This window comes from Typha latifolia, chromosome 2 (assembly GCF_019914945.1).
Source record: "Typha latifolia isolate L0001 chromosome 2, TyphaL0001v2, whole genome shotgun sequence".
In the NCBI taxonomy this organism is placed as follows: Eukaryota; Viridiplantae; Streptophyta; class Magnoliopsida; order Poales; family Typhaceae; genus Typha; species Typha latifolia.
In genome coordinates, this window is record NC_133087.1 from 3,693,132 (window position 1) to 3,708,642 (window position 15,511).

At 35.5% G+C, this 15,511-nt stretch overlaps 2 protein-coding genes across 3 annotated transcripts; one reads left to right on the forward strand and one right to left on the reverse strand.

The window, feature by feature from the left end:
• Positions 1 to 383: 383 nt before the first annotated feature.
• LOC140782032 (aminopeptidase M1-A-like) lies at positions 384 to 10,009 on the reverse strand. 2 transcript variants are annotated; one of them, XM_073128368.1, is made up of 19 exons: positions 9,748 to 10,009; positions 9,530 to 9,675; positions 9,346 to 9,448; positions 8,327 to 8,513; positions 8,119 to 8,212; positions 7,226 to 7,379; positions 6,891 to 6,995; positions 6,685 to 6,801; positions 5,671 to 5,784; positions 4,562 to 4,744; positions 3,542 to 3,860; positions 3,343 to 3,464; positions 3,158 to 3,255; positions 2,307 to 2,484; positions 2,112 to 2,226; positions 1,961 to 2,028; positions 1,800 to 1,877; positions 883 to 957; positions 384 to 800 (listed from the first exon to the last, which is right to left on the reverse strand). In XM_073128368.1, exons 1-19 carry the CDS (start codon positions 9,979 to 9,981, stop codon positions 618 to 620), a joined length of 2,673 nt encoding a protein of 890 aa, XP_072984469.1. In that variant the 5' UTR covers positions 9,982 to 10,009; the 3' UTR covers positions 384 to 617. The 2 variants fall into 2 exon arrangements, with proteins under 2 accessions (XP_072984469.1, XP_072984468.1); XM_073128367.1 differs by having other exon boundaries at positions 8,312 to 8,513; positions 9,748 to 10,008.
• Positions 10,010 to 11,193: 1,184 nt separating this feature from the next.
• Positions 11,194 to 11,898, forward strand: LOC140782363 (17.1 kDa class II heat shock protein-like). Its single transcript, XM_073128885.1, has one exon. The coding sequence runs from the start codon at positions 11,250 to 11,252 to the stop codon at positions 11,715 to 11,717; it is 468 nt and encodes a 155-aa protein (XP_072984986.1). The 5' UTR covers positions 11,194 to 11,249; the 3' UTR covers positions 11,718 to 11,898.
• Positions 11,899 to 15,511: the final 3,613 nt, after the last annotated feature.

Below are 15,511 nucleotides of genomic sequence, written 5' to 3' on the forward strand. Positions count from 1 at the left end.
TTTATTTATGTTTCATCCAAGGACCCGTGTCCTATTGATGTTATCATTTTTTGCAAACTAAGATCTATAATAAATGATGACGGAACGATGCTCACCTGAGTATATTTTTTCTTCAAAATATATTCCTTGAGTTAAATATCTCAGAGAGAAATATCTATTTTCACCCCCAAAATAAAATTAAGAGAAGTGAGAATTTAATTGTATCCTACTAAATACCGTGGGAATTCAAATCTGAAAATCCTTATTATAGTCATTTGCTTATTTCACAAAAATTATTATAGAGGTATTTATTTCCCTGTTGTAGTCTACTAGGAGTTGCAGACAAAATTATGACATACGAATAACAATAAATCAATTTTTCATAGATTGGCACCTTACCTTACTTTAGCTCAAGCAAAAATCAACAGTATCATTTCATTACTAGTAGACCAAGAGGAAACAGTATATGATAGAACTTTTACACTACAAATTCTAGATTGCAGATAATTTCTTCTAATTTATTCTTCACAACATTCAGCAAACTACTGCCCCGGGGAAAAGAAACACCTCTAGGCAGAGTAGATTTGAGTATGATAAAACAGACGCCTGCACATCTTTGATTGATGCACAAAGATGATCTAGAATTTTTTGGCTGTCTCCTTCACTGCATCACCTAGACACTTCTCATTCCTAATACTTTGGACCCACTTCGCGTTAATTCTAACTCGTTCAATGCTCTGTTTCACTGTCCTAGAAATATTAGGCTTGGCGCGGCTAACAAAGAACTCTTCTATTTCATCAGCTTTCTCATCTGACGAGAACTGCAAGGAAACAAGATGATCAGTTTAATATGCTTATCATGATTGGTTACTGTAAACATAAAGATGGCGTCCTGTTACTTACTGGGGACACAGTAGAACTAATGAAACGAGTGATCAGAAACCCGCCCCAAGTTTTTGTGATGTTGTCCCAGTTTTCCTGCACAACCAAGGGAAACAATAAATACAGAACAATCAAGAGTTCAACATAATGAAATGGATAAGATCGTCATATTGAGGTCTTACAACAAAAACGAATTGTGCATGAACATAGTGATGCAAATTCCTTCAACAAATAAATTGTGAGTGAGTGCGAGCACATTATTCTTGCTACAACTTTTCGTATTTCCAGTAGTTCTTTTGACAAAAAGAGAGTTATTTGTAAAGTAGCAAATTAAGTTGTATTTGCAGGTAAATATCATCATATTAGTGTACTACTATTTACAAGTATACATTTGTTCTTCCATACCACATTAAGTAAGCAACATATAACAATCCCAGATAATAAAGCCAATTGCAATATAAGGTAGTGCTACTCAGTAAATATATCATGTAGCACTGCATCTTGAGCAATTGTGTCAGGGTAGGGACCAAGCTATACTCTACCAAAGCATATATGAACCCATTCCTACACTACCAAAACCAAATTTAACATCCAACCAAAACATCTCACATTAAAGAGGTTGTTGCATTAGAGCCAGCAATATTGTCCTGCGCCAAATGGTTGCAGGTTCAACCATGCCAATGGTACTTCAAATTCAGGCTGCGGTGCGTCGTAAGTTTGTCACATAAAGCTATATAACTTAAACCTACATTCCTCAATGTGAATTAATAAGATATATCAGTTAGGTCATCCTAAGTCAAATACTAAGAAGATTTGGCTTGACCCAGTCAAAGCTCCTTCCCTATATATATGCCTTGCATTTGCCATCATGGGAATCTAAGCAGACAATGAACTATTGTAGAAAACTTCTCTCAACTAATATTGGGGGAAGTTACTACCTTCACCCATGTCCATGCAATCTCACGTCCTTCCCTGCTGATTCCCCCTAGCCCATAGACAGCATCCTGATTCCGAACCTAAAAGGATTTAAAAATAGTTAAGTTTCTTTCACTTAGATGAATGAAGGCGATTTAAAAGAGAAAATCATTGTGCTGAATACCTCAGAAGAAAGCAGAAAGTTCAGGGCATCAAGAACAATGCTCGGATCAGGGCAAGATGCCAAAGTACCTACCGAGAAAGAGAAAAGAGACCTTTACACCAATGCAAAAAATAAATCATTTAAAATAGCTGACAGAGGAGCTTCAACATACTTAAAACACGAACTTTTTCCTGGCTCAGATCAGTTTCTCTATAAATCCTCAGAAGAGATCCATATCCAACCTTGTTAGAACTGTTTACTGTCTGCATTAGAGCAACATATGCAGCCTGCAAAAGAAAAGATTGTGAAATATCCACTTTTAATATCTGTATGGGTGACATCAGAACTAGCAATTAAACCAAATAACCTTGCGAGTATCTGGAGGAAGGAGCAATGTATTTCTGTCTTCCAAGAAGGCATTAAAACGCCTGACTGCTTCATTTAGGGTGATTTCCTGTCCATATTCAGAAAGAGCTGTCAAGAGCTCCCCTCTTAACATTGCATCCAAGTGGCTTTCGTTGTCCTTAGGGTCCCAACCTAACTTCCTGCAAGAAAGAGAAGTCCAGTTAACTTGTCAAGGAAGAAAAAGCAAAAAGATCACAAATAATGAAAAGTATCAATAATCCACTCTTTTGTATTTGCAACACAAACATGACGGAGAGTTTGAAATCCAAAAGAATTGTGAATTTAACAGAAGTATCTTTCCCATCTTTTGTCCTAAGTAAAAGAATCAAAGAATTATATTATTTATAAAGCAACTAATCCAATAATTTTAAACATGTTGTATCATCTGCCTATTGTTTCTTATACTATAGTAAATATGCTATTCAAGCAGTCAACAAATAAAGTGTTATCCTAAAACTGTCCTTAAGCAATTCAGCAGAATTTAATTTCATGAAATCTTTTTCCATATCATTCCCATTAGGTGCTTCAATGCCAATAACAAGGTTACCAGTTTTGGTCCAATTCCTTGTATGATTAACCATGAGAAACACCAATGGTACTCATGGTTTACGATCATTGATGACAATGTTAAGTTAACTCTATATACCATCTTAAGGCACCACGTGTCTGTTAGAAACTTAGAATAATGCTTATTTCCCATTATAATCTAAATTTTCGCTGGAAAACTGAAATGTTTTGACAAAATGTGCCACATTTCCGTACTTACATTTAGTATTTAAAGGATCTAAAGTTCTATGGTTCGAACGAGCTTACTCTGCAGGACGTCTAAGAAGGCTTATAAAAAAACTTTTGATGTCATCTAACAATTCTGGAGCAGCGTCAGCTACCATAGTGACAACCTTGTGACTTATCTGTCAAGCCAAAAATAAGTAAAGCTTAGGACACAAATCGCACAATCATTTCCACTCGATATATGCAAACAGGAGAAAGAGACACACCGTGATGATCTGTGACAGCACAGTGTATTCAGACTCTTCCGTGTAGGAAGCCATCAAGGTCAATAATGACGATAATGTCTGCTTGCAAGCCATACATAACGCAAACGAGTCATCCAGAATGCCTATATAAGGATTATGTCAAGATGATATTTAGGATGTGTAATAGAAACATTACAAAGATACTCTGAACATAGTTTACCAAATCTATCTGCTGCTGAAAGTTGGTTGGCCTCTATTGCATATCTTAGCCCAGCTGCAAGTTCATCATCATAATTCACCCTGTAAAAACCAGCTTGGTGGACATTAAGTTTCATCCAGAAATTTTCTGCTTTCATTTGGTTTTCTTTATCCCACAAGCCAGTGTTTGCATCAATGGAATCGAAAAGCTTGGCTAACTCCAACTTCTCACATTTTGTTTCCAGTAAGAACTTTTTCTGAGCTGTATATGAACCACAACATATTGTTATAGGAACAATCCATTGTCCAACTCCGGATGATCCACTGGATAAAAACTGAGTCTGCAAAGAAGGATAAAGGAGTTAAATCAGAATGCCTTGTAATTGACAATATGTTCTAAATTCTAAAAGGTTAATGCAAGAGTTAAGAGTATGAACCTCTAAAAGGTTAATGCAAGAGTTAAGAGTATGAACTTGATGGTATGAGTTATGACTATTTATGGTTGTATCTTGACAGTCTTTTTGTCAAAGACTGCCTCCACTGCATGCCAATCTGTCATCTCAGTGGTACAGCACCGCATGGAGATGATCCTCTTTTGAAGGTGATACAAAGAGAGATTTTACCCAATTTATCCATATAATAACTTGAAGCAGTGGATGCATATCGACACATTTGAAAAGTTCAGTATGATGCTCTTGTTATATTTACTTGTTCACTTCAGAGAGGCGGCAATTATCCACAGGTTAATAAAAGGGACAGTTATTTCTTTCTGAACTACAAATACCACATTGGAGGTAATCCTATTTAGCTGCTTCTTGCTCACCTTTCTTCCTCTTAATGCCCCAACTAAAAATTGTGACTGCCTACTCACTTCTTGAGCTACTTATTCTGGAGCGGTTTTCTCTCTGTCTCAATATTCAACCATCTCTATATATCTCTCTTATGTTTATAATAATATACCAGTTACGATTTAGAAAGGGAAAACTGAATAAGAAAAGGATAGAGAATGAGAGAGGATCAAGGGAGCTTTTCATCAAAATACCTGTTCAAATTCCAATTCCCCATCTTTGACTTTCACAGAGACAACAGGATAACCTTTCTGTTTTGTCCATGAATTCATCAACACTTTCACTGGTTCACCAGACTCCTCTTCAAGAACAGCCCATAGGTCTTCAGTCTTAGCATTTGAATAGGCGAACCTTTTAATGTACAAAGCCAATGCTTTCTAAGGAATAAAAAGAGACATAATGATCAACAGAACTTCTAATTATACAGCCAAACATCAAACTGGAGTGCAAGGAGTAGCTAAGGAAACAAAGAGAAACAAACATGCATAAAGCTACCATTATGAAACTGGAGTAATCAAAGCAAGATCACCAAGCAAGTCAATAGAAGGCTATCCAAAAAAATTGATCACAATGTATCAAGTACCTCAAGATATCTAGAAATAATTAGGTACCATCATGTGATAGAGCAATATACTGGGGTCTGCCTGTACCACTTTACAAATAAATGAGATTTCCAAGAATGATCTTGTCTCCATCGCTGTATTCTGCATGAAATTATAAGGCCTAGGAGAAAAAAGTAGTTTTTGGAGATGCAAGTAAAACTATCTTCACTAAATGCTAACTCACTGTTTAGTTAAAAGATTGCAGAGCATTATAATTTTACTGTTTGATAACAGATTTTTTCAGCAAACCTTAAAACTAATATGCAGAATATTAGCATTATTTATATGAGTTTTAAATATTTTGGTGGTAATCAATCTAGAATGGAAGCAAAAGCCTCATCACCATGCTATTGTTACAACGAATAGGGGAAATATCAACCTAACACACTAGATATTAGATAGATTAAAGAAAATTGAACTTCTTTTTGAAATATGTAGTGGAAAAAACCCTAACACTTCACAAATACTTGGGGAAGAAAAGAGCATAGGAATGAGAGCAAAGAAGAAGAACAAACACTGGAATGCACTAAACAGAGTACAGTTAGAACTTAGAAGGTTTGTTGTGAACAAAGTTAATGAAGGTGTACTTCGAGGAAAATAAAATAATTGCAGTTATAACATGAGACTTTTTTCTTCATGAAAAGATTTACAAGTACCAATTACTAAGATTATTTGGTAAATTGCCACTAGAGCTACTAAACCTGAAAGCATTCAGCGCCAAGGTAATTTTGCAACATCCGAATAACAGAGGCCCCTTTTTTGTAGCTTATTGCATCAAATATTTCATCAATTTCACTGGCATGATTTATATCAACCTGACAAAAGAAAGGTAAATCATTAATTTGTGTGTTTAATAATACAATCATCTGTCAAAATAATAAGTTGCTCGTGTTACAATTGGTATGAGGACAATAATAATTGTGTTAGTTGATTATTGAAATTACCATGATACAATACACTACAAGAATTCCTACAATGTCCACAACTTCACATGGCTCATAGTTGCCCTTGCTGTCATAGTGAATTTAACAGTTCATCATTAGAGTTCACACTACATTGCTTTCAATGGTAATAGTGTAGCATAATTTGGTAAATTTTGTGAATTGTGGGATTCAAGATGATCTGGGAAAAGATAAGCCCAAGGTGGAGATGGAATACTAATAGTATTTTTGCAGTGAAATCCCTTTATAGGTTTTTTAGCAATAGGGGTTAGCTTTCTAAATTGTTTTCGGGCTTATGGAAGATTAAAGCTCCTTTAAAAATTAGAGCTTTTCTTTGGTTGGCATGTAATAATTGCATTCTAACCCAAGATAATCTAACCAGAAGATAACGTCACATAAAAGGGCTGTATTTTTGTGGTAGAAAGGAGTCAGTTAAACATCTTTTTATGAAGGGTGAGTATGTGCAGCATATTTGGCAGTGGGCTATGAAGATTTTTAATGTAAAACTTAAACCTCTTTTAATCAATATTAATCACAAGTTAACATAAGCCCCACTATAACCATTCACATTTCAAAATTCTGCATAAGCTATATCAAATAAAGCAAGTAGATTGCATATAAAACCATCAATCTCTTGTAGTGTACCATGTAGTTGGGGCTTTGACTCTAAAAAGAATGCAAAATTATGTCATATCACAACTGATTCTCCAGGATAATATACAAAAAGATTCCCGAGTTGCTTCAACTGGTATAACTGGTAATATCAAGAAGTACCTCAATAGCATGTGATTCTGCTAGAGCATCCAACCTTAGCCCCATGGTACTTTCATCAAGAAATTGCGTCCAAATATTCCATTCAGGAAATATGGAATCTGCTGCTAAATAGCTTACCTGTGATTAATAAAGCGAATATAGACATCATATTCCAATCAGATTACTACAGTGTCTCGGTGCACAAAAGATATTTGTCATCTCTTTACCCAAGTAGCAAACCCTTCATTAAGCCACAAGTGGGTCCACCACTCCATTGTCACGAGATTTCCGAACCACTGATGTGCCAGTTCATGTGCTACAACTGTTGCCACCTGAATATAACAGAAGAAAACTAGCATCAAAGTATACTCACCATATACTGATCATAAACTTCTCGAGGAGCTAGATTTTTCTACATTACTTCTCAGTTTATAGTAAGTAACATATTCACAGCAAATAGTTGTTCATGACTTCATTTATTTGCGATAGATTGAATAACATTTAACATGCACTATAATCAGACAGAAAGTAATTAATATACGACCAAGGGCATAAAGATTACCCGCTGTCTATTAGAGGCCGCTGAGTGACGATCATCAAAAAGCAATGCATTTTCTCTGTACGTAACCAAACCATAATTCTCCATAGCTCCAGCAGCAAAATCAGGAATAGCAACCATGTCCAATTTTGGAAGTGGGTATGGTACAGCAAAGTACCTGATGATAATATATATGTAGTTATATGTGATCTCCAAGGTTCCCTACTATAATTTACTAGCACAAGAAAAAAAAAAGGTGATCCAGTAGGCGAAAGAGAATCCATCATTCAAACCTATTAATGAAAGTAGGCCAGGGTGAATTAGTCTTAACATATCGATCCAATGCATCTTCTTATGTATCATAATTTTGAATCCATGGCAAATTAGCAAACCCGTGCCGTAGTAAGTCGTATTAAATGACGTTACATATTTATTGAACCATTAAAGTTTTTGGCTTTACTTTATAACTAATGAACAAATAAAATCTCTACATAAATTGTGACGCACTCAATTACTTCATTAATGTAGGAACATATGTGTAATTTCCAAGGTTACATATGCAAAGTTCAGATAATTAACTGTGACCACATTCAAATAGTTAGAGCAGAATATACACAATTTTGAATTTCTGAAGGGTAACTACCAAGAAGGCAAGAAGCACTTTCACATGGAGATATTTCTGGCACAAAAAGGGAAAAACAGCACACTTGCATAAGTTCCAGATTGGGGTATCTTTAATTTCATCAGGTCAATTTTTGGATCAGAAAAAAGTCAAAAACATAATCCATATTCAGTATATGGTAAATTTACTGCATTATTTTTTACCAGGGCCTCATTAAAATGATTGTATGAAAACACTGCCAAGTTGAAAGAAAATGTGATAAGATGATTAACAAAAATCAGTTTAAAAATATTACTTCCTGTATAAATCCAACGTCTTTACTGCCACATCTAAGGCGAATTTTCCTTGGTTGCTTTTACCAACTTGACAGTACACGCGAATATTAGTCCCTGAGAGAGAACGTAATTTTGTAGTGAACAAGGCATCCACTTTCAAAAGATAAGGGGAAAAACAGAAGAAAAAAAATGCAAACTAGGATAATGTTTCACCTTTGCTGGCCATACCATCAGATGTCAAGGCTTCTATATAGTCAAACAAGCCGACAACAACAGCTACCAAATAAGTTGACATAATTGGTGATTCTTGAAAGGAGAGAATTTTTATAGGGCCATCAAGCTTTTCCTCAATGACTGGCATATTTGACAGAGCAACCAGCTCAGAGGGCACTTCCAGTGTTATTTTGAATGTAGCCTTGCAAAGATGAAAGGAAAAAAAAACAATAGAAAAGGCACGTGTAATGTTCGCACGAATATAGGTACAGTAAACTTCATGGCATGTGCTTGAGAAGTAACCTACATATACAATGCTAGCATATAAACAGTTCGTTTTAGCTTCAAGTTTTCACAAATGTACTAGGAAATCTTGAAGAGAAAATAGTAAATGTTGGTGTCCTAGGATGGCGATCAATGATAGACATTCTTTATTATCATCACTTCTCACGATGAAATAGCATGCAAAACAAAAGGCTTCCTTTGCAACAAAGAGGAAGCATATTGACAAATTTTAAGGTTAAAAAAGAAAGAGACATTTTCCGAGGCCTCAGATGAGCCACAATCATACACAGCATAGAGATTCCCAATTAGAAACTTTGATGGTGCTCCAATGTACAACTAAGCTAGGGTTATTTCATACTTCCCATGCAACAAGATGACAAACATTAAAGCATGAAGGAAATGTAAGAACTCGAAGTTGACAGTGTTAGTTATGAGGCATAGGTAATAACATTAGATAGTTATACAAAAACATAATGTACTTTTAAGTTTGACGTAAACCAAAAAGGTAATACTCTAGCTTCCAATTGTTCTCTCAACCACTTCTAGGTCCCCTTGCTTAAAACTTCCTAGCACCTAATGTCACGCTAATATCAATTTGTGAATGCTTCTAGACTTACCAAGTAAATAGACTTGCCGAGATTTCTTTTTTCTTTTTGCAGGGACTTAAAACATTAATAACGACAGAGTAATCCAAAGACTACGAATTTACAGATGGAAATCCAAGTTAAACAGATTAATCGGTGTAAAACCTTAAAAGCAGGCTCATCCCAGCAGGGGAAACAGCGCCTCGCATCTGCAGGCTCAAACTGAGTAACCGCCATGTTCTTCTTCGCCCCATTGTGTTCATAAATACTGCAACAAAGAGATGAAAGTAAAAATTCTATCACCACTAAAATGATATCTAATTTCGACAAAGAACAGAAATGTAATCACCTTCTGTAAAACCCTTTCATCTTATCATTCAACGTTCCTTCAAAATCAATACCCAAAACCCCCTCGCGTACCGGAAGAACCCTATCAAATCTAAGTATCCAGATTTCATCAGCTTCCACAGTAATAATCTCCAAAGGCCGCAACTCCTGACACAAACGGCACAAACCACCATTAGTAAAAGCCAGTATCAAATTTAATCTATTCGAATCAAAGACCACCTCAGATGTGCTCCCACTCTTGAACCAGACGGATCCATCGCCCACGACCAACTCGGCGGCGTTAAGGACCAGGAATTTGGTAGGGGAAACGATGTCGACGGTGATCTGAACAGATCCAGTAAACTTGCAGGATGAGAGGTCGGGCTTCAGATAGAGATCGTATCGCTTCGGAACGGCGAATTTGGGAAGCCTCGGCTTGGACTTGAAGTGTTCGATGCTCTGTTCCTCAGCCATTTCGCCGTAGAGAATTCTTCTTTTTGGGTGGTGAATCTGGTTCCGTTGTTATATAGAATGTACAGATAGTGGGTTTCGGATCAAGATTGCAAGCGGACCCTGTCCGCAGAAGTCGTGGATGTGGCTACAAAAGGATTATGTGGAAGTTGTGTATTTTAAATTTCGAGCCGAGCCAGACCATGAGCTAAAGCCAGTTTTCTCAGGCTCGATTTGATAGACTCAGCTGAAATATTTATATTATATATATGTATATATTATATAAATTTTATTTATAACTATTTGATTTTATATTATTCTATCTCTATCTAACTATAATCCTAAATCTAACAAAAATCTTCCAACAAACTCAACCCCTAACCTCCTCCTCCATTTTCTCTTCTTCTTTCTCCTCTCCCTCCGTTGACTAGCTCCCCTGTCTTCTTCCAACTGCCTCCTCCTCTATCAGTGTCGGCCTCGGTGTCAGCCTCCTCATCGTCCTCTATAGACAAGTCGTTACAGTCTTTCTGTCAATCTCCTCCTCCTCCATCAATCTCCTTTTTTTTCCCTCGACAAGTCATCCTCCTTATGGCTTGGGTTCAATTTGAGTTGAGCTTAGCCGAGCCTAAACATTTTTTAAGAATTCGAGTCAAGTCTAAACTAGAGCCAGCTCACTCAGGCTTGAATCATTTACACTCTTGAAATTAGATGCCAACGTATTATATCCTATTATCTGCCAAAACAAATTTAAACTATCTAGACTCTCATTCTCATATTGTCATATGGATTCTCTTATTTATTATTTATAACATTTCATTCTTAATTATCTAATATTTTTAGCTCCTTATGACATTTATATTAAATAACTATCTTATCTTTATTTAATTCTATTTCTTCCTATAAAATAAGAGTAATATAGTTACTAAATTGCTTAAAATTATTTAGTCACCTTTCTTATAGCATTTTGGAAGTGTAACGAAGAATAACTAAGTGAAAATGGTCAATAAGTCGGTCTAGAAGTAATTAATTATGCCTAATATTTATGAAGAAGATTTATGAGTGAGCTTTCTTGATATCTCTACCAACTTCTAGCAAAGCCAGAGGCCACGTGGCACGCTCCAAACCCACGTGCCAGCGTCAAGCATGCATGCACCGAGAACCCTCTCGAACACTTCTCCAGAAACATCCTCATCTATATAGAAACCCGTCACTTCCCCTCCCCTCCTCCTCACGCTAGCAGCTAGCATCAACTAATCGGATCGGAAGCCGTTGATCTACGATCGGACGACTAGATGGACGTGGTGACGGGACTCGATGACCCGTTCTTCTCCGCTCTGCAGCATCTCATGGAAGTCCCGGAGGAGATGGAGAAGGCGTTCAACGCACCGACACGTGCCTACGTGCGCGACCGGAAGGCGATGGCCAACACCCCGATGGACATCAAGGAGCTGCCCTCGGGCACCATCGTGCTCACCGTTGACATGCCCGGGGTCAACCCGGGGGAAGTCAAAGTCCAGGTGGAGGAAGGCAACGTCCTCGTCATCAGCGGCGAGCGCAAGATGACAGAGGACAAGGAGGGGAAGTATCTGAGGATGGAGCGGAGGATGGGGAAGTTCATGCGCAAGTTCCCGCTGCCGCAGAACGCCAACCTGGAGAGCATCACCGCAGCGTATCGGGACGGGGTGTTAACGGTGACGGTCGAGAAGAAGCCGCCGCCGGAGCCGAAAAAGCCGAGGACCGTCGAGGTCAGGGTTGGTTAATTAGAAGGATGAAGGGTATAAATATAGAAGAATGGATGGAGGAGAGTTATATTATAAGAGTTATGGAGGTGTTTAATGTGATGTCTTTTGTTGCTTTTTGGTTTGTGCATGCTTTCGGGGTTTTACGAGTGTGAGAAAAAAAAATATATATATATATATAATAAAATAAAGTTTGTGTTTATATTATGTAATTTACATTTTGCCCCTTTCTTTTTGCTCTTACTGTGGATTGAAAGTTGCAAGAAAGTCCCAGCCAAGTTACTAACCGCAGCACGTCCAGGCCGTTCAGCGGTTATTGAAAAGACAAATTTACCCTGATGCTCAAGAGGAAAATGCTCTCTTTGGGGAAGGGTAAATGCGTCAGCTTGAGAAGCCCGAGTATACAAATACGAGACCAAGCTCAAGCACGTTGCTGTAGAACAAATCGAGTCTTCAAGAAATCCAGAGGTAAATTTGCATTAAAGTCCTCGTCTTCTTTCTTGAGCTACCATCTCACCATTTCCTTCTTCAGTTTCCAATTTCCAAGTCTCGCAGTAGACCCAAGAGGAAAATGGCAGCTCCGAGTCGAAAAGTCGACGCTTCTTCTCCTCACGAGACGGCTCCTGGGGTCAGCTCACTCCCAGGCCTGGTAACCGTGTTGAAGGTCATCGTCGCCACCTCGGCCATCATCCTCGTCGGATTCCTCATCCGGAAATCGAAGAAACGCCACTCAAGGGTGGTGTACGAGGACGACGACCGCCAGCTCCTCTTGTCGCCGACCACCGAGAGGTCCTACGACCTCCGCGATCACCCGAAACGGCGGGCCGCCGACGCTAAAGGAGGAGGGCTCGTCAAGTTCTTCAGCTCAAAGATCGGGCTCGGAAGCTCGACAAAGAAAGATGAGGTGGCGGCGGAGAGCAGCGGGTTCGTCGACTTAGAAGCCGGATTAATGCGGCCGGGATCGTCTCTCCGTGAGCGTTCGAAGATGGACGGGAGGGAGGATCGATGCAGAGAGTGCTGACGATGCATGGGTTTGTCCTAGGACTGGTGTGTGTTGGTGTGTTCTCTGGTGTAGTCGTTTAATTGGTTTCTTGGAAGTTGAAAGGATTGTATGAAGACGAGTTGATTTTCTGGATATGTGTAGATCGAAGAGGGGGTTTCTTCTCTCCTCTTTCGTGTTATTCTTTGTTGGATGGAATAAAGCCCCTTGGCATTTGAGATATTTTGGTCTTATAAATGATTGCATAATAATTACTGCTTCTTGTCTGCTTTGATTAATCCAACATTTTTTTTTTCAAACAAATTTGATGCTTAGTTGAAACTCTATTTGTATACTATTATTTTTTAGATTTATTGACTGTGCTAATGTGTGATGTTGAGAATACATGGTTACTTGTGTTTATTATAAGTTGGATTAATTAAAGGATGTGGGTCTTCACATTTAGCCTCCAATTAAAGATAATTCGTGTCAACTTTAATTTCCAGATTTCATGATATCTCTAAAAAATGTTACTGTATATTTTAGTAAGGTTCCACTTATTAATCATCGGCTAAATCTGCTTTCTAAGAATAAAACTATAGAGACATTCTACGTATGAATTATTTAAAATATTATAATCATCACCCTTCTATAAAGGTGTAGGATTAGGTTTACAATAGTATGAACGTGAATTTAAGTTATTTAACGTGATACTAGGGTTAAATTGTAATATATTGATAGGAAATCATAAATATCCAAAACTGAAAAATATTTAAATTTTAACGATTTCAATGTGAATTTGCATATATAGATTTGCACCGTAAACTATTATATGTTATGTTTTTGCACAATTACCTATCTTAGTAGTGAGAGTTATCATCACCTTATCTTTTTAAAATTTTTAATCATTATATAACATAATGTATAATATAAAAGAGATATAGATAAATGGACAGTGAATATATATTATTAATCTATTCTTCCTTTGCAATAACATAATTATACTTTATTTGTTTTTTTTCAGTTGCAATAAATAGTTTTTACTAAACTCTCTTAATGAAAACACAGTAGCTAACAAAATTTACCTCTATACCTCCATATTACAGCCATTTTTCATATAAACAATACTGTAATAGTAAATGAGTATAAAATATTATTTTGATATGAAAGTAGAAATACTTGTCTTTTACACATTAAAAATATTTCTATCGTAGTAAAAGTGAAGAAGACATTTTATAAATTAATAAAAAAGTATCTAGATGAACAATACTGTTATCAAGTATTATTTTCTATCGAATAAATTTATACTTTTATTGATATTATTAAAGATGAAGATCTCTTGATAATGTTTGAAATATGACTAGTATATCAAAATATTATATATTTATTTGATAGTAAATATAAAAATTAGAATAAATAAAAAATGTGGTGAGAAAAGAGTGTGATTATGTAGAATAGTAAATAAATAATATATATTCTCATTTCAATTAGTTCAATCTATTCTAAAGTATACATTCTCTTTTATTACATTTAGAAAAATAGAAAAAATAATAATATTTAATATTATAGGTGAGTACGACTGTCACCACTAAACTATGTTCAAGGTTATAAAGTAAAAGTATAATAAGTAAGTGTAAAAAAAACATAAATTATAATAGTTTCGCCCTTTGTATACATATTCAAATATCTATTATATATATATATATCCCGCCGTCAAGCGTCGTGGCCGTCCACTTGACCCTATCGAAATAGAAATAACCAAAATATCTACTTTTGGACTGGATAGCATGTCGTGCTTATAGATAGATAATTCAAATATAGTATTATTAAATAGATTGTAATTTCTTATCTCTCTTAAGCTCTTAAAATTCTTTAGTAGATATGTATTTAGATACCCATTTATTCTTATATATTCTTAAAAATAATTAGATTCCCACTTATTTTTAAATATATAACAAATGAATTTGTTAATTTATAACAAATTCACTTCACTCCAATCATTTTTATTTATGTCATTCATCCCCTTATGATTATTCTTAAATATATAACAAATTAAGTAATTTATTTATAACAAAGTCGCTTCACTCCTCTAGTTTTTATTTATGTCATTTTATCCCTTATGATTATATTTATTTGAAAATACTCATTACAGATAAAGTTATAGATAATTAGATAAAATTTTCAAAGCATCTATAAAATTTTCAGATAATAAAAAATATTATAAATATATTGAATTTATGTATTTTTCATTATATTTTTGTCATATGAAATTTAATTGTTATTGTTTTAGATGCTTTAAAAAGCTTGTCTAATTATTTAAAATATTGTCTAATGAATTATTTCAAATTCGCATTGTAGATAAGTCACATATATATAAAAAAATAGTAATTTTAGTTTAGATATAACCATAAGTGGGTAAGTGACCAATAAAACTATAGATAAATTTAGATTTAACTACTGCCGTAAAAAATAATTTTCCCATAAAAAATTTATTTAATAGAGTGTGGGGGCTAAAAATAGAGTATAAGTATCTTAGTTATTTTACTTGTATATATTTACTATGGCAATAATAATTCTTGTAGCATAATTAATATTATATAGTAAAAATATTAAATAGAGAAAATAATATTTTACCTCTTCTATAGTTAGGTCTAAATATGAGGAAATATAATTGCCAAGGTAGTGAGAGACGAATATAAGGAGATAAGTGAGAAAGATAATGGAGGAATATATAAAATAAGAGAAAATATTTTAGTAACTTGATAGATGTTAGTAAATTAAAATAATATTACGGTGTTAAATGAGAAAAAAATAAGTAGGATTATAAAATTCTCAG

What these genes read in the sequence shown, in the direction of transcription:
- LOC140782363 (XM_073128885.1), top strand. Translation starts at nt 11,250, where the DNA reads ATGGACGTGGTGACGGGACTCGATGACCCGTTCTTCTCCGCTCTGCAG.
- LOC140782032 (XM_073128367.1), bottom strand. Translation starts at nt 9,981, where the DNA reads ATGGCTGAGGAACAGAGCATCGAACACTTCAAGTCCAAGCCGAGGCTT. An exon ending in CAGAATCACATGCTATTGAG is followed by an intron (nt 5,785 to 6,684) that starts GTACTTCTTGAT and finishes TTCTTTTGTCAG; the next exon opens with GTTGATATAAATCATGCCAG. An exon ending in ACTTTCTGCTTTCTTCTGAG is followed by an intron (nt 1,878 to 1,960) that starts GTATTCAGCACA and finishes AAATCCTTTTAG; the next exon opens with GTTCGGAATCAGGATGCTGT.